The 16,538-nt window shown below is 32.6% G+C and overlaps 1 protein-coding gene across 1 annotated transcript; it reads right to left on the bottom strand.

Annotated features, from left to right (window-relative positions):
• Positions 1-548: 548 nt before the first annotated feature.
• On the bottom strand, positions 549-16,440 carry Alg9 (alpha-1,2-mannosyltransferase Alg9). Its single transcript, XM_072520879.1, has 9 exons — positions 16,221-16,440; positions 16,004-16,161; positions 14,759-14,951; positions 14,093-14,292; positions 12,470-12,747; positions 12,008-12,338; positions 10,379-10,562; positions 7,108-7,879; positions 549-6,388 (listed from the first exon to the last, which is right to left on the bottom strand). Exons 1-8 carry the CDS (start codon positions 16,325-16,327, stop codon positions 7,525-7,527), a joined length of 1,806 nt encoding a protein of 601 aa, XP_072376980.1. The 5' UTR covers positions 16,328-16,440; the 3' UTR covers positions 549-6,388; positions 7,108-7,524.
• Between the last annotated feature and the right edge of the window lie 98 nt (positions 16,441-16,538).

The following is a 16,538-nucleotide window of genomic DNA, read 5'->3' as shown; positions in this document are numbered from 1 at the left end:
ATTAGTGAAACTGTGCTACTTGTATACTTTGCCGATCTCGTCGAAACATTTTCTCCGAGTTCCCTGTGGTCCAAATATTCAATGGTAAAGAAGACTTTAATCGTAAATAGGAATATTAACATTGCCAATTACCATAAATTGACCGAATATTTGAAGCAAGGCTCGAAAGGCTACCAGCAAAAAAAGTCTAGAGTCCTGTCTAGAGAAAATGAACGAAGCACCGAACGAAATATTTTTAATGAACAAAGTAGCATTAATATTTGGTATATTTGGTGGGTGTCGACGACAAGAACTTGTAAATATGTTGGTTACTCACGTAGAAGATAGAAAATCAGTTTTTGTCGTAAACGTACCAGCGACAAAAACCGATAAACAGCGTGTTTTTACAATTATTGACGAAAATAAATTACTATTTAAATGGGAATAAGCCACAATTAAAGGTTAAAGTACGTTTATTGACGTTTCAATTTCCACTTCGGAAATCGTTCTCAAAATACAAACATTAGTAAATTCTATTAGTAATTTACTATTATTAATATTATTAGTAATTTACTAATGTTTGTATTTTGAGAACGATTTCCGAAGTGGAAATTGAAACGTCAATAAACGTATTTTAACCTTTAATTGTGGCTTATTCCCATTTAAATAGTAATTAATTTAAAATGCCACAAGAAAATAGCTTCAGAACAATATTGACGAAAATGAACTGAAGAGTTTGAAGTTAGTACTGGATTACATGTCTTTACGACCCCGTAATTCTTCAGAAAAAAGGCTTTTTTTTAACCTACTGATAAGGTCGTTGTACTGTACAGCCAGTTGGAAAGAACACACTTGGAAAAATCCCGTCCACCATTGCAAAATATCTGGGTTTGGGCAGTCCTGATAAGTACACAGGTCATTGCCTGCGTCGGACTTCAGCAACTCTTCTGGCTGAAGCTGGAGCCAGTATGACCACGTTGAAGTGCCATGGTGGATGGAAGAGTACGTCGGTTGCTGAGAGATATTTAGAGGACAGCATATCTTCAAAGAATGAGGTTTCAAGAATGCTAGCAGGCATACCTTCTGGATCCGGCGTTTCCTTACAGAAACTTGATACCCATGCTATGAAACATGAGTCAACGTTTGCCCCGGGTAATCTAAATATCAGCGGATCCTTTCAGAATTGCCAGTTTTATGTGAATTCTAAATAATGTTTTGAAATGTTGTTAAATAAAGATGTTTCTAATAAATTATCTTTTTGTTTGTATCTTTACGCCCGTGTGGCCATAAAGTACACTTTATTCCCGCACGGGCATAAAGTACACTATTACGTAGTTGGTAACTAAGTAATAAAAACAATAATAAACTAGTATGACATAAAAATATTTTTAGCATGAAAAGCTAAAGAAAAGTTTAATTCAGTATTTTAGTGGTGTTCATTTTGATGTTTTCCTTATTTCATCGATTATGAAATTGCTTCTGATATAGTACAGTCCATCTAATTTACATACCGTTGCACGTCATCGGCGTCATAGCCCGTGACGTCACATGATACCAACATGAAATATTTAGGCGGTAGGTGTGTTCTTTTTTAGAATCACTTTGCCGAGTACACTGGCATTATAGCCACTAGACATATTTTTCTATAACGCGTAGAAATAATATTTAAATATTTCTATTAATGTTAACTTAAGAAATATACAATATGTTTCATTTAATTTGTATAAATGCATTATAAAGCGTTTTTATGAAGAACACTTGTTCGGAACACACTGTAACTGTAATCGAACGAAGGTGAAATTTTGGCATAAATTGGTAACACTTATTTGATAGTTGCGGTGTTGACACTTTAGTTTTGTTTTTATTATTTACTATTAATTAAACTATGTTGTTTTTTAAACGAGCGGCTCAAATTGTTTTTAACAAGATTATTTTTTAACTTTTGTTTTGTTTTTATTTATTTACATTAAATATTAATTTATTTTGATGTATACTGTTGTTGTACACTTTTGCAATAATTATGTGACCTATTTGATTTAAAATGGATTCAGAAATTTTTTATACTTTGGCAACTATGTCAACTTCGATCTCTGACGTAGATAATGATGTGCAACGGTTTGTAAATTAGATGGACTGTATATGTAACTCGATTTGGCTATTGTTGTTTTAAAGATGATGGAAAATCTGTTGGATAATGATCCTGTTACTCATGTCAGCATACGTACCAAGTGAGAAAGTTGATAGAAATTGCAGTGGTACAATGAACTAAAGGATGCTTTGAGCAAAAGAGCTGAATAGTTGACAACACTCCACATGAGTCATAAAGGCAATGAATGGAATAGGAGTAGATATTAACATCTACACGTGGATAGCACTTTTACTTAATACACGAGTGGTGGATATACAAATACGACAAGACACCTTCATCAACTAGAGGCTGTGGAATCCTAGTAGTAGATCCAATTGAAACTTGAAGAAGAAGAATCGTTTAAATTAGTCTTTTCCAATTTGTTTGCTCACAGCATACTAATAATTGTATTAATAATTGATATTAAAAAACTTGTTAGCCTTGAAATATATAAACATGTCTATCAAACCGGTATATCTTTATGATTATTTTCCTCTTCTACCTCGATTGCTGAATGAAGTACAGAGCTCTGTATTATCCAGTTCATTATTGGTACACTATATTATCATGTTACAAATCAATCTACATTTATAAACTAATTACAGATACAGACAAACAGAGTGTTTTGACAATAGGCATCCATAAACAAACGTATTTGGACATACAGTGTGCACCTCCTCAACTATTTTCTGAACAATCAAACTTAATAAATTTTTAGATACATGAACTAAGGCTGCTAGCTGTACATTGTTTCTAAGTTGTTTTAGTGTTGTAAACATTTAAAATTGCGGAAGGATTCACCTAATTTTAAAGCACTTGTGTCAGTTCTATATTAAATTCGGACACTATAAAAAAAGAATATGAACTATCCGTAATAATTTGGTAACCTAGGGCTTTTCTAAAACAAGAGCTTTGAAATTAGGTATGAGCTATGAGCCACCCAAATTTTTTAATGATTACGTTACTAAAGCATGGTAAAAACAATATACAGGTTCGGAAAAAAATTATGGGTATTACAAAATCAGCGAGATATTAAACAAAGATGCATTATGTTTTCACTTGATAAATAAAGATCACAATTGTGTCCCCTAGTCTCCCCTCCACAATGTGCATGAACGCCCCCCATAATAGCGCTATAGCAAACGATACCTAAAACCGATTATTTTCGATCCAATTACACTGTTTCTCTCATTTAGTTTAGAAGTAGCAAGGTGTGATAATCAAAATTCAATATGCCGACTGTTTACACAATTGTAGAATGAGTAAAAATAATAAAACGGTACTTTACTAGGGTCATTCTGTACATGAAACTATTAATTTATTTATTACAGCTTTCCAAATAGGTAAATACTCATAGAAAAATCTGTATTGGCCATTATTCATCAATTTGAAAAGTTTGGCTGTACTAATGGCAGATGTAAAAACTGCTGCCCATTAGAACAACCTCAGGAAAGTCAAGAAGGAGAAATTAGGGAAACACAGGTGTGTGCATTGACAGAAGCGACGCCGTGTTCAAGTAAACAAATTGCCGATGAACTTTACTTAAATGAAAAAACACTGAAGAAACAACTACAATTGCTATAAGGTGCAGACCACTCAAGAAAATTGTAACAGAAAATTTGGAAATGAATTGAGTATGAATGAGAATGTGCCAAATTCATTCCAAAACTCAGGTATGAGTTTACGGTTATTATGGTACAAAAACAAAATAACAAACTTCACAATGGAAGATTACAACATAGCGTCCATGCAGCTTGTGCTGTGTAGCTTGAATACGCTCCAAGGGATGAGACAATCAACAAATATTTTACGTTTAAGTTCTACAAAAACTGCATGAGAATACAATTGGCCTATTTTTAGGCAAGCAGTAACTGTTTTATTAACAACGCATACACCAGAACTTTTATGGAATCTTGAGCAACAGTTTTTGGCGAAACAAAATGTTACACAACTCCGCAAGTTTACGGGCAGTCTCGACAGAGTATTCTGCGATATTATAGTGCTTGGTATTTCAACGGTATAGAAGGATTCAAACGAATGACACGATGATATTGAAAGGCATGACAAAAACTGAATTTTAGAACTGCTTCAGTGATTCAATTCTCTCGTGACAGCCTGTTAGGAAGTCTAATAGGGATTACTTCGAACGATGCCACCAGCTAGATGACGAAGAATAAAGCATTGCGAAGTTATGAACGAAGGTCGGTACTTTTGGGATAAACTTATAGTTAAGGACGGTATATGTGGTTACAGTAAAATGGGTTAGTTAAGTAAATAATTACTAAAATTTTAGTAATTTAGGAGCGGCTATGTAACGTTTACAGTCTAGAATACCTCACATACATGGTGAGGTAAGATATGAACCAATTTTTCTTTAAAGTAATTATTCAAAAAATCCTCTCGACTAAGTATAGGCAAATGAGATCTTGTCGACCGTGTATAGATGGAATAAACCTAAAATTATATATTCTCATGAAAATTGAGCAAATATAATGTCAATATCGACATCTAGGGCGCCGAAAGACAAGGCACATACAATCAAGGTAAATGTAGAGCTCAAAACTTTAAAATTCCAATCTACAGAAACCGAATACTCCCGCTCTTTCACTTGCAAAGAAGTGACTATAGCTCTCAAGGATGTAAAGTACCAGGTTTTGACAATATTCATCCCGAATTCTTAATTAACAGCGGCAAATATGCGAAAGAATGGATGGCTCACTTTTTCACAGACATTATGAAGACCGGTACCATACCACAGGAACTCAAACGCTCATAGGTCATTGCCAAATTAAAACCAGGGAAACCAAATGATAAAAAGCCTAAGAACTACAGACCAATAGTCCTACTATCGGCGACGTTCAAGCTACTAGAACGACTTATCTACAACAGAATTAGTCCAAAGCTACTTGAATCAATACCGGTTGATCAGACAGGTTTCCGACCGAAAAGAAGCTGCACAGATTCTTTCACTTACCACATTTATTGAGGCAGGGTTCCTGAGAAAACTTAAAACTGCAGCCGCATTCATAGACCTAACAGGGGCCTACGATATAGTCTGGAGAGAAGGCATGATACACAAGCTCCTCCGTACAATCTCTCGTAAATCCACCGCTCGAATAATCAACAGCATGCTAGCCGACCCTACGATTCAAGTAGTCATGGGAACCGACATCAGCACCCCAAGAAAACCAAAGAATGGACTGCCTCAGGCGTCTGTCCTAGCTCCTCTTCTCTTTAGCCTGTACATCGCTGATATACCAGAAACCAGATCAAGAAAGTTTGGTTACGCCGATGACTGGGTCCTTGCAACAAGGTGTAAGTCATTTGTAGAAACAGTAGAAATCCTCACGGCGGACTTACACACAGTGGGAAAGTATTTCCGTAAATGGAGGCTCCAACCAAACGCTACCAAAACAGAGGTTTCCAGTTTCCACCTAAATAACAAGCTTGCAGGAAGAACACTCAACATCCAATTCGAAAACACCACACCGCCTACAATAAAACACCAAAGTACCTTGGGGTGACTCTTGACAGAACCCTATCTTTTAAGGAACATCTATCAAAAACAGTAGAAAAACTTAAATCCAGAAACAGCATCATCCAGAAGCTGTGCGGCACAACATGGGGAGCATCGGCTTCCACCTTGCGATCATCTGCCCTGGGCCTTGTCTTCTCAACCGAGGAATACTGCTCTTCAACCTGGCTTAACAGCCCACATATACACAAAGTAGATGCCCAATTGAACAATGCAATGAGAATGATTGCTGGCGTTATCAAATCCACCCCTACACAATGGCTCCCAGTACTGAGCCACATTCCACCACCCAAACTACGGCGCATACACTCCCTCACTAGTGAGTATAGAAAGATACTTAGTAACGAGATCCTGCCAATCCATCGAAATATAGATGCTGCCAACGGTAACCGTCTACGCTTCAGACGACCGCCAATGAAAACAGCACAGACTGCTATGGAAAATGAGTTTAATTTAACGACCACTTGGACTCGAGAATGGTTGGAACAACAAAATACCAGCTTACCCTGCATTACACAAAAACCACCAGGTTTTGACTTACCACGCAACACATGGACTATGCTGAACCGAATCAGAACCCAACACGGCAGATGCGGTTACATGATGCACAAATGGGGTAAACGACCATGACCACTCTGTGACTGCGGACAACCACAAACCATCTGTCACGTCACATAACAGTGTCCCACAAGATCCTATCATGACATGTCAGAGGATTTCCTAATGGCGAGTCCAGAGTCGATAGACTATTCGCTCCGTGCGTGACCATGGTAGAGGTACCTTGACACGATGCCAGCGTGCGTAGCGGCGAAATATGACAAATTTGGACCTTTTGGATCCATAGATAAATAATATAGTATATATAATTTTTTTTGTTTTGGATCTTTTTACGCATACATTTTATCAAAAATGGGTGCAAATACATGTTGCGTATTTAATTGTGCTAATAATAGCAAAAATAGTGAGTGTAGCTTTTATACGTTTCCTAAGATTACATATAAATTAGAGAAAAGAAAAAGATGGATTTGTGCTATTAATATGAAAAAGTAAATATCACATGATTTCATTTTTATTCAAATTGAAATAGGAAAAATTTAAATAATTTACCTTAAATGATATTTCATAAGGCTTCGAGCTAACTGCAGCCTGCCAGATGACTTTAGCTTTTATATCATAATTTTTACTATTATTGTTTTTAATTACAGGCTCTTCCACATGCAAAAACTTGATTTGCCAGTACTAGATTTTCCCTTTCTTTTCCGTTTGGGATTGAAAAGATAAAGTTGATGAATTTTTAGAAACCCAGTTTTTAATACTAAATTTATTTTGTACATAAACTGAGAAAATATAATTAAAAAACTAATTATTAATACTTGTCAATTTCGTATCTATTTAACATATGTTTAACCTCAAATTGGGAGGTCCAAAACTGTCAGATGAAGGCGGTAGATGTCGCGTCAGTGACGAATATAAATAAGTTAGATGTTCGTTTGTAAAAATACGTATTATGTTTTATACAAAATATATTGTGTAAATTTAAATGTAAATGCGTCAAGTGCCATACGATAAATAATAAATAGGGCCAATATACCTCCTTTATATGCCTCAAATCATTGAATAGAAATCATTGGAAAAAATGTACGACCAAAAGTGAATACGATAGATAAAATAATTTATGAACAGTAAAATTATTTATCACTTACAAATTAATGGGGAAAAAATTATTTTTTTCGCTATTTTTCGACCATTGAGTTATTTTAGTATAAAACTATGAAGAATTTGAAACGTAAAGCCTACCAAAATAAACAGTAGAAATTCATAACATACGTGGTACTATTGTCATAACACCAGCCTTATCTTTTAGCTTCTTTTTCACTGTTTGTTATTTTATTTTTAATCTAGTAGACTGCAACAGACTAAAATTGCTAAAAGTGACATACCGATCGGACCAATACAAAATATAAAATGCCCTAAAAAGCGGATGCGATTTGGCCTGGTTTAAGAAACGATGAGTCTTAATCACTTTCCATCGGTCCTTCTGGTTTGCATAATTGGGCTCCAGTGCGGTCTCTTTGCCTAAGTCGGTGTCCACGAGAAAGTGGCACTTGTTAATATCAAAGTAGAGCTCGGGGGCTTCTCGATTTTGGTCGTTGAAGTATTCGTGGACGATGCTGGTAGCGTTGTCGCCCACTGAGTAAGGCGCCGGTAACATTCCGTCAAATTCTGACTTTATAAATCTAAAAAATTGAATTTTTTGTTTACTATTAAATTTGCAATCACCTTCTGATAAAGCTATAAGTAAATTGTAATAAAGATCCAGAGAGAAAAAGCAAAAAATTTTAATTGTGCAAACACAAAAACTGTTCGATATCACCATACTATGTTTCGACAATTTTATATCGGTTTAAAAATAATCTTACAAATGACAAATTGTTGTCTTTAGAAAATTTCAATACGGCAACTTTTTGTCTTTATTTTCACTTTTTAAGACAGTGATGCTACATTAAAACCAAAGAATATAGACGCATATAGAAGGAAGGATCTTGCACGGTCATTTTTTAGCGTCGGCAAAGGTTAAACACATGAATCAGATATCAGAGGTTGATCAAGATTTTAGTTCCTTATTTGTACCACTAGGGAGTGGTCATGTCAGCGCTATTACTGCTTCTAAAATATGAAAGAGTTGGGCAACAAATGCAACTTTAGATATTTGTATATGTAGATGCCGCGTGGTCGTAGAATAGCATTAAATTTTTGCGTTTTATAAAATGTTTTGAAGAAAATAAAATATTATTTTAACTTTTAATAAATGAATGTTTTTAGAAAAAATATTATTCAAATTTTTAATTCAAATATGTACAAATCTACAAATAATATAATTACAACTCTCTTCTTCTAAACTATAAATAAAATTAATTATAAGTCAATCACCGGGAGAGAAAGCCCAAAAAATTGTAAGGTGTTTCGATCAAAAACCAATTCCTGATCTTGTTAATACGCTAGAATTGCTTTTTAGCACATACACCAAAGAATTATTATTTACAAATTAAAAATTCGAAATTGAGAAGTATAATTTCGGATTTTTAAATTAAAAAAATAAATAAGTCTCAGATAACGCCTCTCTAGAGCTTAACAAAGGAAGATGAGAAAAAAGGCAAAAATGGCTGCTGGGACAACACCGTGACAAAAGTATTCAGATTGGTGGTGGTACACAGACACCATCCTGATACTCAACTAGATCGGGCTCAGGCAAATTTGATCGTTAACAAACTGGAGCAAGCAATTAATAAGGTTCTTATCGGAGGTCAAAATGAACTTCTGCAGCTCCATAAAACATCGTTTAGCGAAGAGACTCTGTGGATGAACTGTGTTAACGAGTACACAAAAAAATGGACGACTGAAGTGGTGAAGACTATTGAGGGCATGTAGGAGGGAGCAAACTTAAATATAATTGATCCAAATAATATGCCCAAGTGTCCCATGGTCCTCACCCGCGTCCCCGAGAAAGAGCTTGATGAAGAAACCATCAGAACCCGTCTAAAGAGGCAAAATGAAGATCTTGACACAGAAGACTTGTTGTGTTCCACAGACTGAACGACAGTAAAGATAAAGTTCATAAAAGGAGGGGTTATGAAGGAGGTAAGTTCTCAGATCTTTTATTTTTTTATATTTTTATTCTACTTTTTTTGTTTTTCAATATCTCTGTAACATTTATTTTAACAAATGGCAGTAGTATCTAGGTTCAATATATAATGAAAAGAATATTATTTAGTTGAATATACTATGTAGTAATTAAATTCTAAGTTAACATATGGCTTCATTTTTGAAACCAATAATTGATTCATTGTGAAAATTATGTTCTAGTAGTTGTTATTTTAAAACAAGATTAAATGGTACCCATACAGCGTAAAAACTTTCACATAGACTATTCATTAAAATTTACTGTTAAATATTTAAAAAATTTTGAAATATATATATATATATATATATATATATATATATATATATATATATATATTAAAAAATATTTAAAATATAAAAATGAACTGTCCTTATCCTTTTTGTTGTTATTAAACGATTATGGACGAAATGGAAGTTTGGAAGTTTCGACGAAATGGAAAATTTCAAAATTTAGTAAAAAGTTTCATTGAATACTTTTTTGAACAGAACAATAATAATTGTTAAATGAAATAATTTCGAAAATAGTCTAAAAAGTTTAATGAAAAGTCCTGAGAAATTTTTGGTTAAATATATTTTGAAAATTTTTTAAAATGTTCCATAAATTTTTGGGCAGGAAAACAGTTTAAAAAAAAGTTACATGACAGTTTTTCGTAGTGTTAGAACAACCCTATTTTTAATTCAAAGTTATAAAATTTTATTTACATGTAATAAAAAAATAATATATTACATGTAATAAAAAAATAAATATTTTAAATTGAAAATCTTTTACAAAAAATAAATACTTTGAATATTGTAAATTTCATACCTTTTTAAGTTTTAAAATTAAAAATTTAACAATTTAATATTAAAAAAGAAAGATTTTATTGTGAAAAAAACAAAAAGATGGTTTTAAGCCGACGGCTACGGTTTGAGTTTATGCAGACCATTATTTGAACTGTCCTTCTTATGCGTCTATATTCTTTGTTAAAACTATATGTTGCTATTGTATCACATTAGGTATTAAGGTCGCACGCGTAAAGATTTATGGTCCCTACAGTAGTAAATGAAATTTTTACCTAATATTCCAGTTAACATTTGGCAAAAAGAAGGAACTTGGATATCTGTGCCATTCTTTTCCATAACAAACATTAATCTGAGCTCTTTCGGAAATCTTTTGTTCTATGGGATACTTATTTAATTCCATCATCAAATCGATAGATGCGTGATAGTTTCGATGAAGAGATAGTATCCTGGATATACCTAAAACACAGAAAAATATGTTTGAGATGTTCTTAAACTAATATAAGACTGTAGGTCAAGATAGATTTGAGCTAGATTTTAGTAAGACACGAAGATTTCAAAAAGATTTTGCCTTCCCTTATACTATCGTTTACACTACATCAGTAAATTATTGTTGCCCAGCCTGCTGGATCCTAATTGTGATGCTTATTGATAGTTTATTTCTCTGAAATAAATTGATGGAGACAGCTGTCATTTATAAACAAGGAATTTCACAAGATTGAAGGAAGGAATATGTGATTTTTCATTCCAATCAATTGTGGCCTAATTCCATATAAACATAATATTTAACTGTTATATTATGGTGATAAACTAGTTTCAACTTGGAGGAAAATGTCACTAGGAATTTTCCTACATGACAAAATGGTAAACAAATATTTGGTAGACAAAATTGTAAGTGTTATTGCTATTTTTTTTAACAAACACAAATAAACAACTTTTAAATAAAGTATGTTTGGACTGTTTCCCTTTTATTTTGTAAAGTGCGTGGTAACCTAGAGCGTTACATGCAGCGTGTTGTAGCTACGATCGTGAGAGTAGTTTTCTAAGGTAAGGACAGTCTATCATAAACAGGTAAAAAATATGTATTTAATAATTACCTACCGATTGATATTTTCATTAGTAGTATATACATATAATATAAATATAATATATAATGTAAATGAAGGTTAACGAAAGTTATAGCAAGGTTAGGTTAGGTTAGATTTATATAATATATAATAGTAAATGAATGTTAATGAACTTTATAGCAAGTTTGTTAAGAATATCTTTATTTTAACATTAAAGCGCTAAAAACGTTTTAAGTAAACATTAAAAAATGATGTGGACAGAAATGTCTCTACTCACAATCCTTTATGTTTGATAAATCTTTAATGATGTGTTTATGCCACCAGTTTCGGAGTTTACCATTTGTACTTCATCATCAGGTCTATGAAAAGGATGAATGGGAGGATTACAGTATAAGGCGCATATCAACCTATTGCTCCTTTTTATTAGTTGAGCCACCATAAATTCCTTCAAACACCAGTTACATATTTAATCTTAAAGAATGTAATTTTTGTTTTCTAACCTGCTGTTGATTATTGGTATTAGTTGGTGGTGCCTCCACTGGTACCAGAGAGATGTTGACATCTTCGAATTGTTGTTAAAATAGTTTCTTAGACAAATTATAAAAGTTTGTAATTATTTAATAATAAAATTTTATTATAGGTGTAATACTCTTGTGGTATGTTGGCAAAAATGGTGGGTAAAGACTTTTCTTTCCACATCATTTAGATGAACTCACAACAGCAACCATTTCATCACATAAATAAACATTAAAGTTAAAATATGTTGATCCGGTTGGCAAGGCAAATCGTTTTTAAATCTGATTCGTGTGTATCTAACAAATAAAATAATATACAAACCCAGTAAAGATGTCAACATTATACTGAGAAACATTATAAACATTGTCTTATCCAGATAATGTGTCCCTTGAGGCATTTTCTGCATCAAGTTCAATATTCTAAACCACAATTTTTGGATTATATCAACAGTGATAGCTCCACTAAGACAAATAAGGGGATACACGGGATAAAGAAATCTTTCTTCTTTGTGTTCTTGAATCATAAAAACAAGAAGCCATAAATATAAAGGACTCAATGACAGCCAGTATGGTAGGTACACCGTGCATTTATTCTTAGCTGGCACACAGAAGTAGTTTAAGGTTATTGCTATAGGACTCAATAGAGCGAAGATCTACAAAGAAACAAAAGACTTCTATTAATAGACCAGATTAGTTCGATTACACATCATAGTTACTTTTTGTGTGATGTCATGGTGTAAATTTTTACGGTTATCTTGTTTCTAAATGTAATGTAGGAACTTACCCAAATAAAATTGAAGTTTACAAAACCATTGATGAGATAAAAGGTAAACGGTTCAGTACCATAAAGATTTGGTCCTGCTCCCCCAAACACATTATATAGAACAATATTTACAGGAGCTATAATTAATTTTCCGAAAAGCATTGAATCTACAATGACCATCGGTACTAAAATGACTAGAGCGCATAATGCAGACCATGCTACAAAATCCAGGTACAGTTTTCTTCTGACTAACATATCAAAAGCTATTGGAACACCCAGTAAGGCTGCAAAAGGCCAACCTAAAAAATGTTTATTTAATTATTGAGGATTTATAATAAATATATTAAAACTATAGATTCTTTCATAGCCATTTATTTTTAAAATATTTAAAATGTTAAAATATTAAAACATTCCATTTTTATTAATTGTTTTCAAAAAGATCATTTTGTTTAAAATTACTATAATTTATAGTTTATAATTTATAGTAATAGTGTTATAAATGAGGGTTACCTTTATGTTATATAAATGAATATGGAGGGTGTTCCACATAGACCAAACATTAGACCTATCTTTGAAAATAATTTGATCTGAAAATTTGCACTTTGGCATAACTTTAGCTTATCTAGTCATATTAGCTCTTATGAAAAATGCCTCGTTACTATTGAAATTAAATTAATGTGACCTTAAATGCAATCACTTAAAATACAGTTGTCCTTATTTGCACATTATGAGTGTGTAGTAATTTGAAGATTTTAGCTGGGTCATAATGATAATTATCTTTATTAAAAGACCATTTTTTGACAATTTGGTTTCATCAGACCAAATGTTCATGTTTTTCAAATAATCTGAATCTTCCTGCTAATACAAAATAATAAATTTGCAAAACATTTCTATCTGCTACTCATTTCTGAGTCCTCTCCTTACTCATCTCTTTTTCCTTTTGTCTCAGTATCCCCACATGTTGGGACCCATATTGAGCCAAGTCTATACCCTCAGAATCAGTCATCACCTGGCCATGATGTTACATCTCAGGACTGGGAAGCAAATCACAAAGTGAAGCACAAATCTCATCATAAGATGTGGTGCAGTTATCTGGCGATTTGCTGATTGAACATCGTAATGGTGTACATATCTCTACATGTATTTTCTGTTCATGTTAAATCAACAGTTAATATAAGAGTAACCCTTATGTCATCCCTTATTACCCCCTATTAGCCACCACTCTATCCTGAGCACAGTACTGGAGAGGGTCCTACTCAGTTCAGAGCTCCCTCCTCAAACAGTCTCAGCCCTGTTATGATCTCTATAAAATAAGAAAACTTCTTATTTTAAAAGGGTCATAAAATACAAGAGGTTTCATTTCAAACTATTGATTTACTATGTTTAAATTGTCCACAGAATCTAAAAATGTAATAACGTAAACTTTTTCCATTAAACATATCAAAGTTAATGGCAACATTTAGTTTTACCAGAAGTGATAGTGAGCTATAAATATTTTAGACCATTAGATCAGCTACAGCTATGTGAAAGTGCATAATTTTCAGATTTAAAATTCAAGATAAATTTAATATGTGGTTTACATGAAACACTATGTATATAATCCTATGGTTCATATAAATCTATTATATTGTAACACCAGCATACCTAACAAGGATCCAAGTGCAGTAAAAAATATTGCTAAGGCATATTTTTGCTGCCACCAAGATGCACATGCTGCTGCAAATGTATACATGGCAAAACTGGATGGCAAAAATGATGTACTAGAAATAAACATTCCAGCTGAGAACAACTGAAATGCCAGACATATTCTACCAATGTGAACCCCAAATTCTCTACAAACAGACCTGAAAACATAAAAAATGTATTGTAATAAAATGGTTTTACTATAAACAATCACATGTGTTTATATTTCCTTTAATATTAGTTTCAATAGAACAGGTATGAATAAAAGAGCTGCACATTGGATTGTGTCAGTTACAGGAAAAGGTGAAACTTTTAATAGCAAGGAATAATGGATTTTGAAGTGTTATTATTCGGAACCTTAAAAATATTTGTAAACCATCATGGGTGTATAAGTCGTTCAATTTTTAGAAAGACTGTTTAAAATTTTGGAAAAAAAATTCCAAATAATTGCATTTTTTTTTTCATCAACTACAAAAATATTTTATTGTGAAGTAGGTGGTCATAAGCTGGAGTAACAGGATGACGATTTCAAAAGTTAAAAAAATTTACAAAAATTTAAAAGTAGTTTTCTAGAAAGACTGATGGGAAACTTGACAAAGTCTTAAAAGAATGAAATCTTGTACTTACTTATAGAAATAAACTTCACAACTGGCACATATGACTCCTAATATGCACCTAACAAAATAAAACATTAGTAAAGGATTGGGTTGTACCAATTTATGATATATCCAAGCAGGTGCTGCATGTAGCATTAAATAAAAGTAGGACCTCAGCCCAAACTGTGGACTGTACTCCCAAGTTTGCAGGCCTTTACCAAAAACTAAAAGAGAATAAGGTTAAAATTGTATAATATATAATAAACAAGGTGACTTGCACTAGACTATAATTTTTAAAGTAAAAACTTTTATACACAGGCTTGAAAAAAATATACTTTTAGATAAGAAAAAAATTTTGACTTTGCATCAGCATAAAATTCGTAAATAGTGTAATGTAAGTTGAACACATTTGGCACAATCTGTTCAACTCATATGTTTGTCTTGAGATTCAATGAAATTAAATATTTGTATCAATATAAGATGTTTTCCAGACTAGTCTATAAAAGTTTTTTACTTTTGTCAGCACTCCCACTAGTGCTATAATTTAATAAAAAAAAAATTCAATTTTTATAGTAGTCTACTAATTTGATTACTTTCAGGAAACTTCCTACTATGTCAACCAAGAAGAAATCAGCTTTTCTTGGTAACAAAGCATAGAATGTTGAACCATAGATGTATATATTAACATAGACCAAGCATAGCAGCTGTGTATGCTGACAACAAGATATGTTGTGGTTGTTCGATCTGTTCTCTCTAGCACATTAAAACTCCTCACTCTTTCTCTCTCCCACCAAAAAGAGATGCTGCGATACTTATTTAATGTAAAACAGACACGATGAATAAGGAAAAAAAATGGTGTCATCAGTAATCACTTAGCTCTACAAACTGTTCAGTCTATGTTAATATATACATCTATTTGTTGAACATGAGAAGTAGTATTTCTACAAAGAATGCTTCATGAAATTGATGTCTATTCTGTAGCTCATAACTATAAAATCTGTTGTTTGATTATTACTTTTTGTATCTAGAGATACAATTCAATCAATTTATTAAAAGAAAAGTTAGTAAGAAGCGTCTTCATTTTGCCTGATAAAATGTATAATGGTTAGTCTCAAGTATAAATAACATTTTATTCTTAACTACCCCATCCATCTCAGTATTTTTTCTACCTGATCTCTTAGGTAGATCTGATGGTTTTCAACATGTTTGAGGGGCTTAGATTACATATTAAAAAATAAAGGGACATTAGTTTTTTGGAATTAAGGAATAAAATTACTTAAGTAATGCATAGGTTCCCAGTAATTAAAAGTTTCATCACAATCTGATATGTGTGACCATATTGCAGCACAAAATCTTGCTGATAAAAGTGTTTTAAAAGCTGTATCACTAGCTGGAAATATTAACCCGGGACTGGTAGAAACTTCTGCTGGTTTACTAAAAGTAAAAAATATGGAATTAAACTTCTCATAACTAGTAGTTTTAACCTTACTTACTTTGGTGGTGGTTTTTGAGGTTTTTTGTGACTTTTATCGCGGGATTCTCTACGAGTTTGTTGGGGTGCATTTTGTCGAAGCCTAAAAGACAACTGGCTCTTCGTCATTCTGTTATTATTTTTAAGAAATCTGTATCACATCATCAATTACCAGGTCTGTTATCTTCTTTTATCTTATAAATATTAAAATTGCTGTTGTGAACAATTCGTCTTCTTCTTTTTGTTGTCACTTTGATGACCGATCGTACAATAGGGTCATACAATTCAATAAAACACAATTTTTCGAAAATTATTAGTTTAAAATAACAATATAAAATCC

This window comes from Diabrotica undecimpunctata, chromosome 1 (assembly GCF_040954645.1).
Source record: "Diabrotica undecimpunctata isolate CICGRU chromosome 1, icDiaUnde3, whole genome shotgun sequence".
In the NCBI taxonomy this organism is placed as follows: Eukaryota; Metazoa; Arthropoda; class Insecta; order Coleoptera; family Chrysomelidae; genus Diabrotica; species Diabrotica undecimpunctata.
Note: the sequence above shows the minus strand (reverse complement) of the source record. Positions and strands in the feature narration are given on the sequence as shown.

Bases quoted from the DNA above. Each gene is read 5' to 3' on its own strand.
- Alg9 (XM_072520879.1), bottom strand. From the start codon at position 16,327: ATGACGAAGAGCCAGTTGTCTTTTAGGCTTCGACAAAATGCACCCCAA. The intron at 16,162-16,220 runs GTAAGTAAGGTT...TTTTACTTTTAG, and splicing joins CCTCAAAAACCACCACCAAA to TAAACCAGCAGAAGTTTCTA. The intron at 12,748-14,092 runs GTATGCTGGTGT...AACATTTTTTAG, and splicing joins TGCACTTGGATCCTTGTTAG to GTTGGCCTTTTGCAGCCTTA.